Below are 17,877 nucleotides of genomic sequence, written 5' to 3' on the forward strand. Positions count from 1 at the left end.
CCCTCATATTAAAACCAGGTTGGACTACAGTTCTCAAATGCACTGTATGTACGTGCAGCTTCATATAACCTCTATCTAATACTTAGCAGCCTTAATTGATCGCCATTCCTCTTGAGAGAAAGAATGGACACATTCAATCCTTAGAGTTGTGAATTCACAGTGTATGTTCAACCCACCTGTGGCTGCCAAATCTCTCGACCAAAACAAAGCCAATCACGACTATTAACTAGCTTTGAAGTATCTCTTTGTTGATAAATAACTATCCCAAACAGTAGAGGGAGCCCAAGATAAAGCTAAATTCCTTTCCTTCTCAAATTTAAGCACAGCAACAAACTAAAAGGTGGAAGCATAGATGATACAGTCCATGATAAATGTAGGAGCTGGGCTGGGGTGATAGGATGAAAAAGTGCTCAAAACTGAGAGAGCTGGAAGTCATACGTACACACCTGAGCTAAAAAAAGATGAGCAATGTCTGCTGTACAGAGATGCGCAAAGCTTTTAGGTTCCACGTGTAAAACTGTGGTGGAAATAACAGCTTCATGATAAAGTTATGCTGAAAACTACGTTAGACTAAAGAAGAAGAAGCAAAAATGACTGCAAATGAGGAAAACCATTCAGGCTTTTAAGTGAGAAAAGCCATAGCTTTTGGGAGTAGGTCAGATGTTTACCAATTCTATTGAAAAAGTATCATTCAGGTAATGACATAGCAACTCCCAATTGTTTTTAAAATGAAAACCTCAATATATTTGGTATAGTTATGGTTTGATATGTGTGTGGTTCAAGCTGTTTGAGAACATGATGGCTTATGTCTGACATTGACCTGAGGGATTGCCAAATAATGCCCAAGGAAAACTAAAACTACCAGAAAACACCAAATTCAACTTATAAGACAAATTGAAGAAAAAAAAATGTGGTCAGATTGTATAAATATATTCTAGAAGGTTGTGATTAAAATTGACTACTAGATGATCCAGCTGTCAACTGTTAGTTGTAAATGTTAATTAGCTCATTGATGAAATTGTATATTTGTGTAACTACTAGGTAATTAATCTCGAGCCAAACATTAAAAAATTTCAGTGATTTCCAAACTAGCAGCAACTGGGTATTTTTTTTTTCTTGAACCCAACATGACTGTCATCCAACAAAGAATGAGCGTTAATCTTCGAAGAGTATCGTGTTACTCAATTCAGTTGAACAAACTCCTCCTTGTACTACGAACTAGAGACCATGCCAGGTCCTGAGGACACATTGCTGACTAACACACATCCCTGCCCTCCAGGTGCCCACAGTAAAGGAAGGATTCCTTCAAAGACAAGCCTCCGGTCTCATAGATTCTCCAAGGAAAATAACTCAAGTATGGTGCAGCGAGAATAATAATTTCTATGAGTTTCAACATTTCCAAGCCACTCACGGAAAAGAATGGCAAGCCAGACAGTTAGGCCCTCTTGTCAATACATTAACGACCTGGAAGGCAGAGTGCTAATTAAACTCTTATAAATAATCAGAAAATAATTGCTAAGCGCAATTAGAGATTTTAAGTGTGTTTTCTGGGTTGCTTTGTAAAGAATTTGCTTTCACATACTGTATAAACAGTATCGCATAAAGAAAACACGTTCCGAATGGAACTTCAGTCCTCAGCATGTCTGATGCACTTGGCCCTGTGATGCCAAAACAGACTCCTGAAAATGGTACCTTTACGGATGACCTTGGGACAGTTAGAGTCATTCATGTGTGTCCATTCATCTGTGGTTGCGGAGCCTTGTCAGATATTAAACTATATATTTTCCATGAAGTCTAAGAACAATGTAGAGCCTAATAATGAATCCTATTTTAATTACTATACCATGAAAAGCCTGTAAATTTGTACTTGTACATTAACAAGTGCAATACCATGTTTGTAGTTTAGACCTTTATCTTGAACTTCAGTTGCATCTCACTGTCTTCTCAACACCGATACCTGGATGACATCTCAAATATAACACGATCAAAACCAAGCTTCAGCTCATTCCCACCCAAACCTGCTCTATCTGCGGCCTTCTCTTCCTTTCTCAGTTAAAGGAAGCTCCATCCTTCCAGGTTAAAACTCTTGAGGTCATTCTTGACCCTTCTCTGTATCTCACACACCACAACCAATCTTTCAGCAAATCTACCCACAAAATATCTGGCCAGGATCTGACCACTTCTCACCCCGTCCTCTGCTCCCCGCCAGCTCAAGCCACCACTCTTTCTCACCTGCAAGAACCTTATGCTGGGTCTCGGGCTTCTATTTTTCCTCCTCACAATTTGATGCCAACACAGAAAACCTTTTAAGTCCTAAGTTAGGCAATGTCACGCCTCTGCTCAAAAACCTACAACGTCCCCCCTTCATCCACTGTAAAAGCCAAAACCCTTAAGTGGTCTACAAGGCCCTAGGGGATCTGGGCCCCCGATAGACGGACCTCTTCCTGCTGCTTCCTCACTCCCAAATCCGCTCCATCCAGACACACTGACCTTCTTGCTGTTTCTCAAACCCACCAGGCAGGCCGCTCTGTTTGCTCAGAAAGCTCTTCTTCCCCAATACTTGGGTGGATAACCTTCTTAACACTTCTAAGTCTAGCTTCAAATGTTGCCTTGTCAGCGAAGTGTACCCAACCACCCTATTTAAAATGGCAAACCAGCCACCACCACATGCTCCAGATTCCCCTTACCCTGCTCTGCTTTTGTTTTCCCACAGCACTTAAGACCATCTAATGTGCTGCACTATTTCTTCATTTATTCTTTTTCCTGTTTATTATCTGTCTCTACCAGCCTAGACTGTAAGCTCCTTGAGGACAGGGATCTTTGCCTTTTTTGCTTGCATAGAGTAAGCATTCAATAAATACTTATTCAATGAATAACTATCTGATGAAGTCATCCATGTACTATGTGAGATTAAGAAAATTCAGTTGTTAGCTTCACTACCAACTTTTCTAATATTTTTCAGTGTCACATGGACAGAAAATTGAAACCTATCTGGAAGAAATTTGTTTCATTATCAAAAGCAGCTTATATAAAGCAATTCTTTAAAACAGAATATATTATATTCAATTATCTATAATATCTGTATGTATAACTAGTTATTACTCTTGCAATGGATTGAGGGTCAATTCATGTACACACCCACTGATACGTTTTTCTGTTGTGGGGAAAATGTTCCTTTCTTGGAGAGAACATGCTATAGGTATTTTTCTAAGTAGGAAGTACCTTCAGTGACACTGAAATTTTACTATTCATTTATGGAATATCCATAAATCAATGTATAAAGAAAGAAATCAGGGATCAAAAGTTAAAGAACATAATGTTTGTCTTGGTCTCTCCAAACAAATGCGGTATTCCTTTAAGTTATTCTACATATTAAAGACACTGTTTATCACTGATAAATTACAATTGAAAAGAAGAATGGCGTAAATGTAAAATATATCACATTGCCAAGAATAGATGAATTAAGGAATAAACCTTTCTTCTTTCAAAACTGTAACGGCTTAATGTAAGCACAGGCAAAAGAATGGAAAGAAACACTGATTCTCTGCATCCTGGAAAGATCTTGCAGTTGTAAAATTTATCAAATTTTAAAGGTTATCTTTGCTTGAAAAATGAGCCCAAGCCAAAACAGGGATGTTCTAGAATTCACGAACATATCTGATGCTAAGTGAATATTTAATGTCTGGGGTGTCACTTCCTTCTTACAAATGTTACATATAAGGGAATGTTATAAGGGTAAATTACACTGGAATGATATCTAGAGACTATCTAGTCCAAATCTAGCATTTAGCAGATGAGAAAATTAAAGCTTTACTTTACAACTAAGAAAACTGAATCACTGAGATTGATTTTCCCAAGGTCAAATGACCAGTTAGATAATTATCAATTACACATTACAGTTACCAGGAGAATGTGCTATTGAATTCTATCCCTAAAGATGATACTTTGCCTGGAAACCTCTAAGAACTACAGAAAAAATTTGAGGCTGTCACCTACTGGTGCAAATTAGAGTAAGGAAAATGCAAGTTCATGGGTCCTGATGGGTTGAAATGTTTTATTACGTGGAGATGCTTGAACCATAAAAGGTCCCATGGAGAACAATAGGATTATTCCATCTCGAACTGCAAACTTTTAAATATAATACAGTAAAATTTGCAAATTAAGGGTCATGAACAGTTTGCAAGGCCTAGTCAAGTCTTGTAAAGAAATGCTCTCCATTTCAGAAGTTGAAGGGTGCTGAAAATACTGGGTTTTCTCATTAAGATCACATCCTGAAACCACACGAGAAAAAACCAACCAACCAAGCAATTTCTATGGTAGGAGCCATATTGGTTTTTGATCACAGTGTGAGGTATGGAGTGGAGGAAGAGTTTGGATGTTTATATACAAAGTTCATACCGACCTGCTTACACTTGATGGGAAGTTATGAACATAGATTTTCAAAACTAAAGCTTACTTGGTGGAAGAGGCTCATCGATTGTTGGGTAGTGATGATGTTCAGGCCTCAAGGAAGGAAGCTGGCTTACTGGCTGGGAATTATGGAGTATAGGACATTCACCTACGGACAAGATAGTCGAGACATTCAGATTCATTCATTGCCATGGCAACGTCAGCAAAAAAGCACGACTGTAAAACAAACTACTGCAAGAAAAAACTCCAAAGAGCGGGCAACTGGGGAGATTGGGATTGACATATATACGCTAATATGTATAAAATGGATAACTAATGAGAACCTGCTGTATAAAAAAAAATAAAATTCAAAAAAAAAAAGAGTAGGCAATTGATTTTTTTCTGTGTCAGTTTGCTACATACAGAGTCATTCATGAGCCAGTGAATAGAGGGAACTATATCTTTTAAGAAACTCGAAAAAAGCCAGCCAAACACTCCATGGCTGTGATCTGTACCGCAACAGACCAATAGGTAGGATTGGGGTCTGATGCTGTAACCACCCGGATTTTCTTGAGGGGAAGGTGGCATCAGAAAGGGACACAAAAGAAAATGAGCAGAGCCTGAGTTTAGCCCAGGAAAAGAAACAGGCCTTTTGGAGGGAAGGGCAGCATTTATAAGGTCTCATAAAAGTTCAAGGGGTCTGTGCAAAATGACAGCTCCTTGTTTGGATAGGTTTCATCGGAGGGCTACCCAGAGGCCATCTTTCAGAGATTTTGTGTTTGGAATGAAACTCTTAGCTGGTGCCTTTCTGAGATGGGGTTAAGGAACTCGTGTAGTATGGAAGCTAGGGGCTGGGGTACAGAGCCCAGGAGCTATGGCATCTTGTGATTGGTCCAGATTATTCTGAGGAAGAATCTGATAAGCCAGGGTGTTCTGGAAGAAGACAAGAGACGAAGGAAGTAGATAAGAGGTGGGAAGACCGAGACAGGAAAACTTGAAACACAGAAGTGGGATAGACGGAAGAAGAAAGACAGACATGGAGAAATTTTAGAAATAAACATATTCACAGAATGCGCACCCTCAGTTATAACAGACACAGCTAATAGTACTCTCAGGCAGCCTTATGATGAACTGAACGATGTTGTACAATGCAGCTCCTATTTCATGATGTCCTCTGGCCATGTGCATGGAAGGCCTACAGCAACAGCTGTTTGGGTCACATAATCAGAGGCAATTGCTCTTGATCTCTGGGGAGCTAGAAGGGCCCAGGCCACGAGACAGCTCTCAGACTGGTAACCCCCCACTAACACCGCCTTGGATTTCTCACAGTAGCCCCTGTTGGCCAGAGGACAAAGGTCAGGCCTTTTCCTTCCTCTGCCCTCCACGGCTCATGCAAATACCAAGTGTTCCATTATTCCTTGGGCCAAAAAGAGAGAAACTGTGAAAAACAGTGGTTAAGATCTTCGTGGGATCTCAAATTTCAAAAATACTCCCCAGAATGTCCACACATGGAAAGGATGTTTATTTCTTCTCACTCTAGATCCACAGAACGGATTTAAAACATAAAGAAATTAGCTAGGAAGGAAGTTAGGTGGATTTAATTTAGCCATTTAATTCCTAGAGCTAACTGGAAAACAAAAACAGGGATGTATTCCGGAACAAAGGGTCCTTTTAAATGTTAAATATGTAACATTATTTCTTGTGCAAACTCTGGTGTGTGACTGAAATTCTTGGGGTCCCTGGAGACTAAGGGCAGTCAAGGAAGGTGCCCTTCCTGCCAGCACATAGCTCCTTGCAAACAGACTCCTGTTTCAAAGCTGGGCTCTGAATTTAGTGGATACCACACTCATGTTTGTCTTTATATATGTTTAGTGTCAGAAACTAAAAAAACAATGGTACAGTTGTTATGTCACCAGCTGCTGCATTTTTAATTTAGTTTCTTAACAAAAAACAACCACAACAAACTTACCTCATCATAATTAATTCAACCAATCAGGTTAATTACTCCTCCAAGCTAGTGGAAACATAATATTGTTGCTTGCTGGAGTTAATGGAGCTGACCCCACCTGCCTGTGAACCCCAAGCAAACGCAATGATGTGACTGAATGGAGCGCACAGAGGAAGCGAGCAATCCTGTTCTGCCGGCGGCCGCGGCTCCACACCATCCCCTTCGCCTCAAACACAAAGCAAGTGTCAGACCCGCTAGACCTTCTGAGAAGGAAACTTATTCTAATTTAAAAGGGAGTCTCGCTGCTCATCTACCTGGAGGAACCCTCACTCAGTGAGGGGCTGGGCGCTTCATAAGAATCACCTCATTGAATCTTTCCGATAACCCCTCAGGGTACGTTCTACATTTGCGCCCATTTTACACGTGAGGCTTGGAGCAGTTAGGTAACTTGGCTAAGGTGTCATGGCTGGGAAGTGGGGGGGACTGAATATAAACCCAGGGGAGCCTGATGGCAGGGCTGAGCTCATAATCATATTACGTTACTTTTTTCATTTGATCGGCAGGTTTTAAAAAACCATTTTATGTTGAGATTGAAAAAAAAGGTTTTTATGGAAGGAAAAGCAGCAAAAAGTAGATAAAGAAGACATCCTCCACAAGCTGCTACAGACTCGTCTGCGTGGGCATGTATATAGTACATCTACCTTGGCTAACCTTGGGCAAGAATTTGCAATCTTCAAAGTCACGGTGAGGGGGCAGCAGAGACTCTTAAGGGAGAAGAGAGCACACATGCATATAACCAGGCCTATGTGCTTTCTTTGAGCAGGTGCTCTTGGAAACATGGTGGTCAGTAGGGGACAGATCTGCCACGCCGATCCCATTAGCCGCGGGGATGCACTACCAAGGGAGAGAAGAACTGGCTGGAGAATGTCACATGCCAAGGTATGCACAGCTTTCATGAGATCAACAGTCCTTCCCAGGAATCCTCATGTTGCCCTTGGTAACCACCACAGTGAAGCATGTAGGTGCTTCTTAACTTTTTCCGAGTTTACAATCTGCAAAAAATTCAGGAAGCGAGAAATTTCTTTACAAACACAGACTTCCACTATGGCCCTGAAACACTTTCCTGTCCTTTCAGTTAAGGGGATGGCTTCCCCCTCCTGGACTGTTAGGCCCTCAAAGGCGTGGGCAGTGTCTTTTTTATGTTGTTGTTAAACATGCTTTTATATCAATGTATACTGAGTCAATTTTCAATTACCCATGTGTGGACTGTCTCCCAACATGGTGGTCAAAGTATACCCATTGGCTACAACGGGTTGACAAACTCCGAATCCAGCCTTGTTTTTGTATGGCTCTGGGCTAAGAACAGTTATTACACTTCTGAAGGTAAAACTGTTTTAAAAATACCCCTTAGGTGAGAAGAGTTTTTTGATTTTGCCTCTTGACCTACAAAGCCTAAAAGTTTTACTATCTGGCCCTTTACAGAAAAAATTTGCTGAACTTTGGTCTAAACATCGCTGGCAGCTCCGAGTTATGCTGTTGTAGGGGTGTATCCCCCAAACTCCTTGTAATATACTTATTTGCAATTCTATTGTAATTATTGAGTTCCTTCCACACAGATCTACTGCTGAACCATCTTCCTGTGCCCAGCACAAAGCATCTGGCTCAGAACGAAGAAGGGACTCAAAACCACCTTGTTAAAGAAAGGAATTGTCCACGTCATTCTCACACTCACGGGTGCCTTTCCATATTGTATGTCACTATGGTTTTCCTCCCTGTGTCTCTTTATTACCAATTTCCTTGGGCTTCTCCTTATCCTATGTGCCACTTTCCCTCACCCCTTCTTTCTCTAAAATGTAGAATTGGGCATTGTTAAGTACTTAAAATTATTTCTTTTTAGCTCGCGTTAGTTCCTGTAAAAAATCTGTAGGTGCCAGGCATTTGTTTAGGGGCTGAGAATTCAAACATAAAGATGCTATAACTCTGGCCCTTGATGAGCTAGCTAGCTGTCTAGAGACAAGACCAACGCATTTTGTTTGGAGGCTAATTTAAACAAATGAGAACAGCAAAATAGCAGAATCTATATCTTTCTCTTTTAAAACAACTGAATTATTTCCTATTATTATGTGACTTTTAAACGATTTCCCTTGATGTCACTGTCACTTGATTGGAAGGTGGTTCCCAATTCATGATAAGGAAATGCAAATGAAATTTATATATGATTCCACAGGCATGACTAAGAAGGAAGGTCTTTGGTTAAGACACAGAATACATTTTGAAACTAAAGGGGGTACCTACTGGATTAGGATCTTACTTGAGACAAAGCGATTTACACATTCATGTTATTCTTCCCTTCCATTAGAAAAAATAGCCCCCGGACCCCCAAAACAACACAAAACAAAACCAACAACAATAACAGAATCGAGGAGACAGAAATCATGACAAATACATGTAGGCTATATGTATCCATTTGCACACAGGTTAGCTAAACTCTAAAACAGGTAATCTCAATGTTCCTCCAGTTATATTAACTTACTGCTAATCTTCAATAAGTTTTGGGGATCAGCAGATGCTGACACATTATCCACCTAATGTTGATGATCATTTCCTGCTTATATCATTTGATACTAACCTCGATGCTCTGGTTGTTGTCAAGACTAGAGGGTAACATGTACCCTATAACCAGTGATTAGTTAAAACCGAGAAGCACACATACAAGTAAGTATACGCTCACATCCAACTAGCTGTAATTCTTGGTGTGTATCTGGGCAGTGGCGGGGTGTCAGCTACCCACAGTCTGGAATACTGACATACACATATACACATGCACACATGTACGTACAGGACAGGCACGCACAGCTGCTGCAGCAACCTCATTTGGGACTGACCCTCTCCCTCTTGTTTTGAAACCATGTTGGCGAGACCTGCGTCCCCCTGGTGGTCCTATTTTCTCTCTGATTGGGTGTGAGGTCTAACCTTCTCTCCGACTGCTCGGCCCTGCCACGGGGGACTCCAGACCTTCCACGGTTCTGGCCACGCTCCCGGTGGTGGCAGCCGACTCGTCTTGCCACCCCGCGCCTTTCGCCGACTCCGGCTCCAGCTCCGGGCTCTGCACCGAGTCGGGCACCGACTCGAAGGCGCTGTTCTCCTCCTCCTCGTCGTCATCCTGGGAGGAGAAGACGGTGCTCTCGGAGATCTTGGCGCTGTCCACGGAGGAGAAGCGGGTGTGGCTGGCGAACCTGCTGCCGTTGTAGCAGGAGGGGCTGTAGCAGGAGGCGCTGTAGCAGGAGCTGCTGTAGCACGAGCTGCTGTAGCACGACGTGCTGTAGCACGAGGGGCTGCAGCAGGATGCGTCGCAGCCCTCGCAGCTGTGGTCCCCGCCCTGCCGCGGGCTGGAGTCGCTCTCGCTCCCCGTGCTGGGGAGCGTGTCGCCACCTGGGACAGAGCCGTTGGCCAAGCCCGAGTGGCCCGGGGGCGCTGTGCCTGGAGTGGCCCCCTCGGGGGCCTCTCCATCCTCTTCCGGGGGAGGCGGCTCGGCGGCGACCGTGTCCACCTCGCTGAGCGCCTCCTTCTCCGAGGCATCCTTGAGGGTGGCCTCCTCCTCCGCGCCGTCGTCGTCTGCGCTGCCGCCCTGCGCGGAGGGCAGGCTGTGCAGCAGCGTGTGGAGGCGGATGTAGTGGGTCCGAGGCGTCTCGGGCTCCCCGCAGGCGGACGCGATCACCGTCTCCAGCTCGGACACAGGCAGGGAGCACGGCCTGCTTTTCCTCTTCACCGAAGCCCGCAGCTGCAGCCTGTCCTCCTCCTGCCCGCCAGCCCGGCTCTCTGTCGCCGCCTCCTGGGCCACTGGCTCCCCGGGGCTGCCCGGGGCTCGACCGTCCTCCAGCAGCCCGGGCAGGGCCGCCTCCCCGCCCAGGTCCAGCCGCTCGGCCAGTTCTTCCGCGCTCAGGGCGGGCTCCGTGTCCTCTGGCCAGGGGGCCAGAAGCTCCCCAGCCGCCTCAGGTCTCACACAGACCGTGCCATCATCTCCTGCCTCCGTGGTACCTGCGGCGGCCTCAACCGGATTGGCAAGCTCCAGGCTCTCGTTCCCTGCAGGGCCCACCGCGCTGCCCTGGCTCAGCTGCTCTGGCCCTGGGGTCCCCGAGGGCTCTGGTGCATTAGTGCAAGGGGGCTCCCCATGGCTGCTTGCCACCAGGTTATTCATGGGGCTGTCCTGAATTTCTGCAGACTCAGGTTCGGTACTCAGGGAAATCTCCTCATCATCTGCAGACAAGAAGAAAATGTCACTGTAGTGTTAGCCTGCTCCGGGGAACTGAGCCATCCTAGGGATTTCTGCCTTAGGATATTGGATGTAGGGGTTGATGAGGGCTTCCCATTGGCCAAAGCTCTGCTAAAAATACTGCAAGAATGAGTTCTCCTTATGTTAAGGACTACTTGCAGTCATGACATATTTGAGAATTCTGTTTCAAGGAACTTCATGTTTTGGTTAAAATGCCCAAAGCCTAGCATTACCCCAGTTCTAGGCACATAAATGTTTGCTACATGTTAGACCTCAGAGATGGGGGGCACGGTTTATAGTTCCTTGCTGGCTCCAGGCAGGACTAATTATATTGGTTCAGAGTGTTTACTATGGCTGGGTCCCCCAGGGTGGCAGAACGGGGTTCTTAGGTGACCAGAGAGAAGGAAAGGCCAATGATGGGAGCAACCACAGTCATTCAGTGGCTCAGACTGGAAGGTTTCCAACATATGGAGGTACTGCAGTGGAAGATAAACCAGGTCTCCATACCGAGCACCCATTCAAGGAGTAGCAAGCATGGTTTACCTCTACCTTCCCCCAGTTGCTCTATTGCATCCCTGCCAGATAGGAATTCCCATTTCAAGCCCTAGTGCTATTCACTCATCGAAGAAAAGCAATCTCTCTGGTGCACTGTAAAGCTGTCCTTACTGAAGGAAGAGTCAGTTTTATTCTCAGAATGTAGAAAATGCTGGATTTGAAAGGACGAAACAGTCAAGTGTTTTCTTACAATCTGCTTTGTATATTGGGCATAGAAAAGTGCAACTTTTGTTTGATGAGCGGGCAGTGATAAACTTCAGACCCTGAATTCTCAGAAGCTATATTAGCTTTAATGGCAACCTATAAATGTGGCCCAGGAGGACCAGACAATTCTCAGTGTGATCTACACTTACGAGGGGGCTTGTAGGAGAAAAGCAAGAGGGGAATTAAGAGGCATCTCATCATTCTTATTTGGAGATATGTTTTGGCCTGAAAAACTGAACATGGGATGATTCTCAAGTTTTCTGTCCAACTTATAGTTTCCATTTTTCCTGCGATATTGTAAAAATCCACTGGGTAATCACAGTTCAACACTATGACGTGTAACACATTCATTCACTCACTCATGTATGTAATGATTCAATACCTGTTGAGCAAGTCCTGTGTGGATGCTGGGAGTAAAATGATAAATTAGACATGGCTCCATACCCACGTTGGCCTCTTTTCAATTCCCACTCGAGTGCCTAACCCTCTACCTTTGGATCACCGAATGAAGAGGAGCCTCTCAATCCAGGGGACAACAGAGACTTCCCTGGTGGTCCACTGGTTAGGACTCTGTGCTTCCACTGCAGGGGGCCCGGGTTTGATCCCTGGTCGGGGAACTAAGATCCCACGAGCCATGTGATGTGGCCAAAAAATAAAAATAAAAAACATAAAAAGGGGGACAGCAACCTGGCTTCCAGAACAGATCACTGGCTTCTAGGCCTCACATGGAGAAGATGGATAGAGAACCATAAAACCTAGGACATGTCTGGAGAGAACAATGGTTACTGTATTTTGGGGAAAGGAACCACGCTATGACACTCGGCTAGGACAACACATGAAAGTACATGCTGAAAATACCTGGGTGGATGGAGGAAGTGATCTCAAATCGGAATTGCAGCTGTCCACTCACATGATCTGTTGGAAGCCTGCGGCCAAGTGTGTAGCTGACCACCCTGTCCCTAGAAGGAAACAAACACCGTCACAGATCTGGTCAATACCTGTCCTCCTAAAGACCACGCAGTGTGCTTTCTGTGTCAGTGGGTGAAGGAGCCCAGCCCAGGGAGGCCCTGCTATTAGGAGGTGGTGATCTGCTCGGGTACATATGAGATGGTCCTAAGGCAACGATGGGAAAGTACATCTGCTCAACAGCGATGAAAACCTTCAAGAAAATCCTTATTGAATACTCCTAAGCAGGGATCAGGAAACTACAGCCCACGGGCCAAATCTGGCCCATCACTTGTTTCCATAAGGCCATGAGCTTTTTACATTTTTAAATAGTTGGGAAAAAAGCAAAGGAAGAGTAGTATTTTGTGACATGTGAAAATGATACGAAATTCAAATTTCAGTTTCCATAAATAAAAGTTTTATTAGAATGCAACCTTGCTTATTATTAAGTTTACTTCTTGTCTGGGCTGACTTCATGCTACAATGGCAGAGCTGAATATCTGGGACAGAAACCATATGGCTTATACAGCCTGAAACATTTACTATCTGGCTCCTTATAGAAAGTTTGCCAACCTGTGTTCTAGAGAAAAAAAGAAAAGATATGGATATCCTTTGCTGCTTTTCCTGTGCAGGGTGATATTTTCCAAATATGCCCTTAATAATAGACACTGCCAGCAGCAGATGTGTGTCTTGCGATATCTATCTATCTATCTATCTATCTATCTATCTATCTATCTATCTATCTATATCTAACATCTATGGAAGGATGCTGTCCTGATTACCAGGGACCCTGTGGAGCGGTTCAGAAAGGGACCTGCTGCGGAACGGAGCAAAGCAAGACTTGTGGGCTGGGTCCACTGGCCCATGACCTCTGATTACACCAACTCCAGGGTCCCACAGAGAGACTCTGAAACTCCACCCTGGACTCTGGCACCATTCCCTCTTCCGACTCAAGGCAATTTTTAATTACTAGGAAGACAATTATCCAGGGAGAAATCAACCTGAAACTTTGCTATTATAGTTTCATCAACAATGCAGCTTCAGCAGAGCACATGGTCCCCTACCTTCGCCTAAACAGGAAGAGTGATTACCTTGGGATATTCAGAAATGAACAAATCCACTCTATCCAATAATAACAAAGACATATTCCCAAACCAGTTGTTACTTAGATAATTCTGTATTCACTCCATTTATTCATTTGTGACATTCAAATAAAAAGATAAGTCACTGGCTGGTAGTGTTTTAATGTTTCTTCCTAGAAAGCACCAGCATTATGAAACAACACATATCCCAGTGATCCACTGACTTCGTATTTCTATTTGGGAAGCCCTGGTTTCATGCCTGGAGTTTCTAGGAAGCCCACTGAATAAAGCATTATATGCAGGGAAAATAGAACGAGCTACAATATTGACCTGGGCCTTGGTCAATATTATGAGGTGGGTCTACTAGGACCATAAGAGATCCTGAACCCCAAACCTCGCCGGAATCAGAGGAGGCCTAAAGACCATCAGACAGTGAGACAAAAATTAAATCGATCACGCTTTGCATTTGTTTTCCACGTTTTCCTTTCCTTTGCTTTCCACTCACTTTATCAACAAATATTTTTTGAGCCTCTCCCAAGTCAAAAGTGCTTCCGGTGATACACAGCAGGTAGTGCATACCGCTGCCTTTAGATAGCTTACATCCAGCTGGGGGCATGAGGCAGGACCACTACATAAAGGGCTCAAGGCAGCGGTGATATTTCCAATGTGAGGCTGAGGCAGGCATGGGTAGAGGACTTGAGGGAGGCAGACAGCCAGGCAGAGAGCTGCGGGCTGCGATGTTACAGGCCAAGGGATTGAGGGAGATTTCTGAGCTTTATTTTAGAATTTTGTTTTTTTTTTTGGCCGCACAGCATGGCATGGGGGGGGGGTCTTAGTTCCCCGACCAGGGATGGAACCCACGCCCTCTACAGTGGAAGCACGGAGTCCTAACCACTGGACTGCCCGGGAAGTCCCATGAGCTGCCTTTATTTTATTTTATTTTATTATTTTTTTTTTTTTTTACGGTACGCGGGCCTCTCACTGTTGTGGTCTCTCCCGTTGCGGAGCACAGGCTCCGGACGCGCAGGCTCAGCGGCCATGGCTCGCGGGCCCAGCCACTCCGCGGAATGTGGGATCTTCCCGGACCGGGGCACGCACCCACGTCCCCTGCATCGGCAGGCGGACTCTCAACCACTGCGCCACCAGGGAAGCCCTGCCTTTATTTTAAAAGGCATACAGTTTGCTATTTTAAAAATGAACAGTTTGGAATCATTTAGTCTCTATGTGCCACAGACAGCTTTATGTTCTTTAGGTATATTTTTGCTTGTTTGTTTGAGTGGAAAATGCAAACACCTTGTTTGACATACGACTGTAGCTTCGTAAATGTCAACTCCCTTTGGCTTGAGAATTAACACGTGTCTATGTGCACACGGCTGCACACACGCTATCAGGTTCTGATTACATGTCCTTATGATAACTGTGAGTGATTCCAAAGTCCTTCTGAAAATCCAAAGAGCTTTAAATTAAGACCCTTGGAAATTCTGCATAATTTTCCTCATTCCTTTGATATCATTCTAAGTATTGCACTGAGGCATATCTATGATCAGAGAGTTAGTGTTTTCAAACATAGTTGCCATTACCTATGGAAATACATATTATGTACAAGGATTTTATCTGGACAGAGTTCAATGAGAACCTGAATGGACACGAATGTAGAAGATACAAAACACAGAAACATATTCTCATATACAACTGAACGATGCAAGCAACATAATTGTGGTTGCACCATAAGGATTCACGCTTTTAAAATTTCATACATATTATCTAGCATTTTCTATAAATACTAGTGTTTTCTAAGGCACTCTGGTCTAGTAACCCAGCATTTCATCTTGTTATGGAAATGTCACAAATGATTAAATCCTACACACAAGACAGGCATATGAATGAAATGTTATCCTTTGTAGTAAAACAAATTTTAATTTCTATCTGTACAGAAAAAATGCTGCATTAAGGGCTTCTTTCACTATAGTGTCTTAGGAATTTTTACTCGCTTGCATAAGTAACCAGTGGTACGCAAACTAGGGGAAAGAGAAGGGTCTGTTTAATTAAATGTTGTAGCTCAACAACATAATTAATGGGAGAAGCCAAGGAAATACAGCACCACCTTTTCAGTTCAAGTCTCTATGAGACTGTATTGTTGCCTCCCTTGGGCCTGGCCTGCTGGCTGTTGCCTAGTGATACTGAGCTCTTGGTCAAGGTTTACCCTATGGCATGTCTTTCCAGGAGTCTCTGAACGGGCATCGACAGCTTCCCCAAGAAGCGCTTGATGATGGGGCGGCTCTTGGCAAACTTGTCCTTCACCTCAATTTCCAGCACATCAGTGGGCAAGGACACAAAGCTGAATTGCTGCAATGAAAAAACATGTGGCATCAATTAATTGCAAGGTGAGAGAGCTGGTCAGTCCCCAGTCCATCTGCTTTGAATGATGTCATTGTCAAACACCCCAGCAGCAATATCTCTATCTATCTATCTATCTATCTCAACCTATCTCTATCTATCTCTCTCAAGGTTTTAGAAATGCTGCGAACCCTGTTTATTCAATAAATGAATAATGGTCACAATGAGATGTCTTCTCAGTGCTTAAAAGTAAGGTCCTTTTCTTTTTTTTTTTTTTTTTGGCCACTTGGCTTGCAGGATCTTAGTTCCCTGACCAGGGATCGAACCTGTGCCCCCTGCAGTGGAAGTGCGGAGTTCTAACCACTGGATTGCCAGGGAATTCCCTAAAAATAAGGTTATCCTTGGAGATTCAAATAATAAAATCAACTCACTTTAAAGGGAAAGAATGCTACCCAGGCCTCACCATACTTGACTGAAGGTATCAACCTACTTAAAGAAAGAACAAGCAAAACTCACCTATAGTTAAGGAAATGCACTTCAAATCAACAATGCAATACCTTTTTTTTTCATGATTATAATGGCAGAGATTTTTAAAAGTTTGATCATACACCGCCTTCTGGAAAGTGGGAAGGGACAAGAACTCTCACACTGTATTGATGGAAATGCAAATTGATTGGACCCTTGGGACGGGAATTGGTAATATTTTTTGGTATTTAAACTACAAATTCCCTTCAACCCAGAATTCTACTTCTAGGAATTTCCCCTCTGGATTAACTTGTACAAGGGTGCAAATACATATCTTTTATAAGGATGTTCAATAGAGCATTATGAACAATTACAAAAGGCTGGAAAGATTTAAAATACGCCTACCAACAGGAAACCGGCTAAATGAAGGATGGCAAATTTTTGAAACAGAGAACTCTGCTGCCATTCAAAAGAAATAGGTAAATAAATATGTTCTGACATGAAATGATACCTGACAAATTAAGTGAAAAAAGGCAAGATGTAGAAAAATGTGAAGAGTGGGATTCCGTTTGTATTTTGAGTTGCAGAGAAAATGCCTGGAGGGTACAATCCAAACTGAACTTGAGGATGTGGGCTCATGGTGGGGTTGGTGGGGAGAGAAAGCAGATCTTTTTCCTTCTGTTGTAAACTGTTCATTTTTAAAATAGCATACTGTAGGGCTTTGAAAATAAAGGCGACGACAATTAAAGGCAGACTGTTATCATCAGAAGTTGGCTTGGCTATCAATAAGTGTAGAAAAGGAGAGAGAGGAAAATATTTTCATTGCCCAGCTCAGACTCTCTGGGAGGGGGGAGTTGATTAAAAGTTACAGTACCCTTAATTGAGGGTTGTGAAACAGCTAAAATATATAACTACTTTCTTTTATTCTGATGAATTCCTAACAGCATTCTTTTCACCTTAGTTGATTTCTAATTTCAGAGGTTAAATATGTCAGGCATACCAGTGTTAATATCCCCTCCATACCAGTCAGTATGGGCTGGGGTATGCTGCAGTAACCACCCAATTCCACATCTCAGTGACTTATGGTAGCAAAGTTTTTTCCTCGCTCACACTGTCATTGTGGGCCGGCAGAGGGCTCTGCTCATTAGTCACTCAGGGAGCCAGACTGATGGAGCAGACACACTCTCTAACACTGCCAGCCACGGTGACAGCAGGAAAGAGAACTCTGGAGGGTTTTCCTCCTGCAAATAAGTATTCACTTTCAAACCCAAGTCTTCGTCACAACTAGACACATACCCCAGCCACCCCTGCCACCCCTAGGGAAGGAGGCCTGTGAGCATCCAGGCTCCCTAACTATCTCGGGTCCCAAACTCCCATTTCTTCTGCCTAGTAATTCCATTCTGAAGTGTACTGTAATGGATCTCCTAACCTAAAAGCTCAACCATAGGCTAGGCACATTGTAGTATATGTATATGACAGAATAGTTTATAATTTTCTAAATTACAATAATTTATATTATGATTGTACCTAAATATGCGATTACAATTATAACACATTAAATGACAATAAGATAGAAAATGCTTATTTTCCAATGCTAAGTGACAAGAGCAAGGAACAGGTAGCTCATGATCACAATAATGTGAATGAAATGAATAGAAAAAAGACTGGAAAGAATTACA

At 43.4% G+C, this 17,877-nt stretch overlaps 1 protein-coding gene across 1 annotated transcript in view; it reads right to left on the bottom strand.

Moving 5' to 3' along the window:
- Positions 1-17,877, bottom strand: part of HECW1 (HECT, C2 and WW domain containing E3 ubiquitin protein ligase 1) — a 256,280-nt gene that overhangs the window by 106,191 nt on the left and 132,212 nt on the right. Inside the window, exons 6-9 of the mRNA XM_019940665.3 lie at positions 15,600-15,742; positions 12,228-12,328; positions 9,311-10,594; positions 4,457-4,558 (exon numbers count right to left, since the gene is read on the bottom strand). Coding sequence (XP_019796224.2) covers positions 4,457-4,558; positions 9,311-10,594; positions 12,228-12,328; positions 15,600-15,742 — 1,630 coding nt within the window. The remainder of the gene's footprint in view (positions 1-4,456; positions 4,559-9,310; positions 10,595-12,227; positions 12,329-15,599; positions 15,743-17,877) is intronic.

Source organism: Tursiops truncatus, chromosome 9 (genome assembly GCF_011762595.2).
Source record: "Tursiops truncatus isolate mTurTru1 chromosome 9, mTurTru1.mat.Y, whole genome shotgun sequence".
NCBI lineage: Eukaryota > Metazoa > Chordata > Mammalia > Artiodactyla > Delphinidae > Tursiops > Tursiops truncatus.